This window comes from Nestor notabilis, unplaced genomic scaffold, assembly GCF_000696875.1.
Source record: "Nestor notabilis isolate BGI_N333 unplaced genomic scaffold, ASM69687v1 scaffold8156, whole genome shotgun sequence".
In the NCBI taxonomy this organism is placed as follows: Eukaryota; Metazoa; Chordata; class Aves; order Psittaciformes; family Psittacidae; genus Nestor; species Nestor notabilis.
Window position 1 is genome coordinate 17131 of NW_009933261.1, and position 5261 is coordinate 22391.

The 5261-nt window shown below is 46.3% G+C and overlaps 1 protein-coding gene across 1 annotated transcript in view; it reads right to left on the reverse strand.

Moving 5' to 3' along the window:
* CNTRL (centriolin) overlaps positions 1-5261 on the reverse strand; it is a gene marked incomplete at its 5' end in the record, with an annotated part of 22600 nt that overhangs the window by 2541 nt on the left and 14798 nt on the right. The window contains 9 exon segments of the mRNA XM_010016785.1: positions 720-923; positions 1482-1544; positions 1650-1919; positions 2325-2465; positions 2757-2962; positions 3262-3487; positions 4413-4601; positions 4867-4940; positions 5202-5261. The exon segment at positions 5202-5261 is cut by the window's right edge and continues 4 nt beyond it. Coding sequence (XP_010015087.1) covers positions 720-923; positions 1482-1544; positions 1650-1919; positions 2325-2465; positions 2757-2962; positions 3262-3487; positions 4413-4601; positions 4867-4940; positions 5202-5261 — 1433 coding nt within the window.

Consider the following 5261-nt stretch of genomic DNA (forward strand, 5'->3'; position numbering starts at 1 on the left):
GTGAGAGCCCATGCCTGCCCAGGGGCTGCCACCACTTACAAGCCGTAACTCTTCAGGCCACTTGTGATGGGGTGAAGTTCCCATCTCACCTCTGGGCTTCACTGGGATGCTCCTGGAGCGCAGGAATGTGTTGCCCATGCCACTGTGGGGAGTCCTGCAGCCCTGCTGGGGCCCTGGGTGAGGCTTGTCAGAGCAGCCTGCGGAAAAGCAGCGAGGTGGAGGAATGAACTGATGGGTTCAATTAGAGAGACATTAATCTTTTAAAAAACAAAACAACAAGAAAATGGCTTGAACCTGCCAGACAGGAGACTGAGGTTAAGTATTAGGCAGAAGCTCTTCCCTGTGAGGGTGCTGAGGTGCTGGCACAGGGTGCCCAGAGAAGCTGTGGCTGCCCCATCCCTGGCAGGGTTCAAGGCCAGGGTGGGCAACGGGGCGGCCAGGCTGGACACAGGGGCTTGGAGCAACCTGCTCTAGTGGAAGGTGTCCCTGCCCGGGGCAGGGGGGTGGAGCTGGAGGAGCTTTGAGATCCCTTCCAACCCCAAACCATTTATGATTCCATAAAGAACTTGCTCTCCTCAAACAAGTTGGCTACTGCCAGAGTAACTAACGGTACAGTACAATCACCCCACCTTCAGAACCCCCCACCCTGCCTCTAAGATCGTGGACGTGCGGCTGTGATAGACCCAAACCCAGAATTCCTGCACACAGCAGAGCATTACCTGAGGTTTTGTTAGGTTCAGAACATCGTGTGGAGGTACCAGGCTCGAGCTCTGGGCTGGGAACAGTGGATCTGAAGCAGTGCTGCTGACGAGGTCGTCCAGCGCGTCAACCTGGCGCTTCAGGCTGTGAAGGGTGCCCTCGGTTTGCTGTTTTCCTCTGATTAATACTTCCACTTGCTTGGACATGCAGTGCCGGAGCCGAGCCTACAGCAATCATTACTTCTCTTTATACCCAGGCAGTGTAATTTTCAAGTCTGTATTTAAAAAGGCTGATGACCTTCAAGTTAAGCCCTCAGGGAGGTGGTGTTGGGAGTCCCAACCCATAAGCAGGTGGCAGGGGCGGGTTGCAAATTCACCTCCTCCCAAGTGAAGAAGAAGCCTTTGTCATTAACTGCCCAAAGAGAGAGCAACAGGTATGTTCTAGCTGAACTTGGCCACCCCCTGTACTTATATTGATTGTGGGTGCTCCTGAACTGTCATGAGCCCCATTGCCAATAGACCACAGCATGATGTAAATGAGGGAATCTTGTTGGAATACTCAAAAATCCAATTAACTGTTAATTAAAATTACTCCTCTTGCTACAGCATGCAGGTGCCAGGCTCTCTTGTACTGCTCCCACCCAGATGCACTCTACAGCTCATCAGGGGCCCAGAGTGGCTCTGCCAGTGTGGGAGAAGGATCCCCCACTGGGTCCTTCATGTGGGTTATGGGGCGACCCAAGGGAGGTGTTAGTGGGACAGAGAGGAGATGGGATGAGCCACCTTCAGCCGATCTTCGTGCTGCTGCAGTTTCTCTCTGAGAGCCTCCCCACGCCACTGTTCATCCTGTTGGAAAGAAAAGCGCATTCAGGAATGAGCACGACAGCTACAGGTACCACACAGCAGCAAGAGCTGCACACGGGCAGCAGCTACTTTCCAGAAGTGTTTTACCATTAAGAAGACTTTAGCAAGGTTCAACTTTTCTTCCAGTGAGAAGAGTCTCTTGTCAGCAGCAGCAAATGGATCCTCTGAGGTGTCAGATGCACGCTGCAGACTTCCCTCTGCTTCAGAAGATGCTTCTGAATTGTCCAATGGTTCTAGAGAAGATGGGCTTGAAGATTTAAACCCCGTCCTAATTTCATCTCCAACCTCCAGTTTAAGCAACGTTGCTGCATTCTCCATTTCCCTTTGTCTGTATTCCAGGTCATCTCGAGTTTTCACCTACATCACAGAACAGCGTCACCCTTGTGTTTTAAAGGATTAGAAACAATTTATAAAGGATTTATTGAAGGACAAGGAGTCAGATAACATTCAGTCACCTTTTTATACTAAAGCAAGTATCAAAAGAAGCAACTGCTGGCCCAGGCTGGCACTAACAAGTTGTTAAGTGCCACTGGGTAGCTCTGAACATTGGTGACATTTAGTGATTTGCGTAAGTGATGGCTCTAGTTATGCCAAGTTCCTATTAACCAAACCTTAATGGAAGCAGGAGCAGGAGTCCTAATTCTTGGCTGAAGCCAACTGTGATACAGCAGAGAAGAGGAGATTCAAAACCAGTACAGTATAAACTTGTGGGACAGCCAGGCTTTCCCTCAAACCCACCTGTACTTGGCTACTCAGTTATACCTGGGACTGGAGATCCCTGTAGTCCCACTGGATCTGGTCAAGGTCCGTAGTAAGGCGCTTTGCTCGCTCACAGTTATCATATACTATTTGTTCAGCAGTTGCTACATCACTCTGCAAACAGCTGTTTTCATGCTTTTGTTCCTAGGAAAATGCAAAAGATCTTTTTACTGCGAGCATCCACCACAGCACAGAGTCAGGAGAACCTACACAACACAACTTCAAGTTAGAAGATGGAAACAGCATCAAATAGGAGTAACCAGAGGGGTTCTGCAGCATGATCTACAAATACCAGAGTGTGGTTGCCCCAAGTTCTATCTAGTCACGAAGTTAATGCATCACTTTCTTCCTCCTATGATAAAAACGGGTGTTCTATCATTTTGCTGTTTAAAAATAACCCGAATCCCCAACACTCTCCCCTCAGCCAGGGCTTACCTGCAGTCTTCTCTCAAACTGCATCCTTTGCATTTGCATTGCTTCTTTCAGACTCAAGATTTTCTTCCCTGCTTTTTTCCTCTCTGATGCTATCTGATCTTGGAGATGGTTCAGCTCAGACTTGGAGACTTCCAGTTCTTTCTGAAGAGACTGTATTTCTCTATTTTTTTGTTGTAATTGAAGTTCTTTTTCTGTGAGCTGCTGTTCTGCAAGTAACATTTTGTAAAAACAGTCCTCATTAGCAGAAACTTAAGTATCTTGGCATCGCTTCAGACACGTTTCAAACACACAATCTGCTGAGCAATGCTTGTAGAAACACTGACACAAGGTGAGAGGGGACAGAACACCGGCTGGCTTTAGCATTTCAGTTCTCTGAGCAAGTCAGGGCTCAAGAGTCAATCCATGTCCTGCATTAGAAACCAAGTGAGACTACAGAAATATCTGCTGGTTTCATTAGACTCCGAGCCCCCAGATGGGAACAATTTATTTGTGCAATGACTCTTACTGCTTTTCCTGACAGTTTCTTCAAGTGCTGCACAGCGGGACTCCTCCTCTTCCAGCAGCCCGAGGTTCTCCTCTGCCAGCCGCACTTTTGCCATTGCCTGCTCCAGTTTCATTTGTTGCTCTGTCAGCTCCTTTTCCAGTAGGATTTTCTGATCCTTCACTTTAGCAGTACATTCTTCCAGCTTCTTCCCTTCACGCTCTGAGTTTTGCTTGAGGCGATGAAGAATCTGCCAAGAGAAACACCGCCTCACTAGTACCAACTCAATGAAAACGATACCACCACCAAGAGACTTTACAGAAGTTAAAGCAGCTCAAACTGGAAAGAACTATAGATGAACACTCCCCACTGCCAAACAAGCTTTATCTGCTTTTCTTGCCCTTCTTATTTATACAGCTCCCTCTGTTCTTCCTTTGTTTAACACTTCGTTGAAACTGCTCAGCCACCTCGAGTTAATTTTACTACAGGAATATATGATTGAGCCCAACCTTTCATCAGCAGCTGATGGGCTTTGCACAGAAATACCATAGAAGAGAAAAGAAAAGGTTGTGGCCAATAGTGATCCACTCAAAAAAACAAAAGAAAACTTCAGGATAAAGCAGCCCTGGATTTTTTTCTACTTAGTTTTGACATTAGGAAACACAGCTGGAGTTAAAGTGTGATTAGTTTCACTTGCAATCCATTGTATCATTTCAGGTACTGTTCATAGTCAGCTCATCTCCCAGGAGGAATGAACAGCATGGGAAGAAGTTCTCTGAACTACATCCAGCTGCTGCCTCCTGGGGGCTGAGAGAACAGAGTTATAAAGAATCTGTCCTAATCCATCTCCTCCCCCTTAGCAGCAACACCAGCAGCCAAGGCACAACACTGCAGGGCCCACACCCTGCCCTTCCTGCACCCCATGGCCACTGCTGACAGCACAGTGGTTTTGATATCAGTGTCACCCTGCCCAGAAAGGTCCTTCCTTGTGATACACTAGTTTTCACTAAACCAAAACTGAACGTTGAAGCTTTTTGTTTGCTGCTATTGCCCTAAAAATGAGGCTTCGTATTTCTTAAAGCACTGCTCTGTTATTTGTAAAGTTGTACCCCAAACCTTCTGGCCTGCGTCTTTTAAGAGGTCAGGAGAAAGAGGCAAGTCAGCAGGGTCATTACCGCTCCTTGTTTGGCTAGTTCTGTTTCCTTCTCCTCAATCTCTTTCTGGAGCTGCTGCAACTGGGTCTCCCTCTTTTTCTGTCTCTCTTGGCAATCCTTACGTTTCCTTACATACTCCAGGATATCTTCTTTCAGGGTTGCCTGCTCTCTGAGCAACTCATCCTGATGCCTTGTGTTAGTTTTCAAATCCTGCAATGTAAAACATGAAACCAAGTGACGTAACTAGCTGGGAAGAGTAACAGCTCTTTCATTGACAGAACGTAATGATCACCCCTAATCCCACTGAAGATTATCATCCACTTAAACCAGCCACTAAGAGAATTAACACAATAGGAATCAGCAGATAAAACCACAGGAGATGGTGCTTATTTGTTTTTTTAAGTATCTCCTCCCTCCTTTCTGCACACCAACCCACTCGCTACATGAAAAGAAGTACATATTCACTAAAACTAACCTGTTCTACTAGTTGAAGCTGTTGCCTGCAGTCAGTTAGTTCTCCCTTCAGTGTTTCTAGTTGTTCTGTTTTTTCTAGAAAAATATTTGGTGACAGAGATTGTCAATCAGCAAAGTGCAGTAAATGCCCCGCCGGGGAGATGAGCTCGTCTCAGAAATGAAGAATAAAGAATAGAAAAACAGTTCCTAAAAATTCTGTCTTTTAAATTCTTTCTGCCTGTAGATATCCGAGCATGTTGGATATATTTAATGTCATCCAGTACAGTTTAAAGTGTGTCTTTTAACACAGTTTCTCTTAAAATGTGTTGCAGCTTAAAACCAGAAGTTGATCTTTACCTTGGAGATCCTTCTGTACAACAGCGATGTCTCCCGTCAGTGATTTTTTCTGTTGGTTCA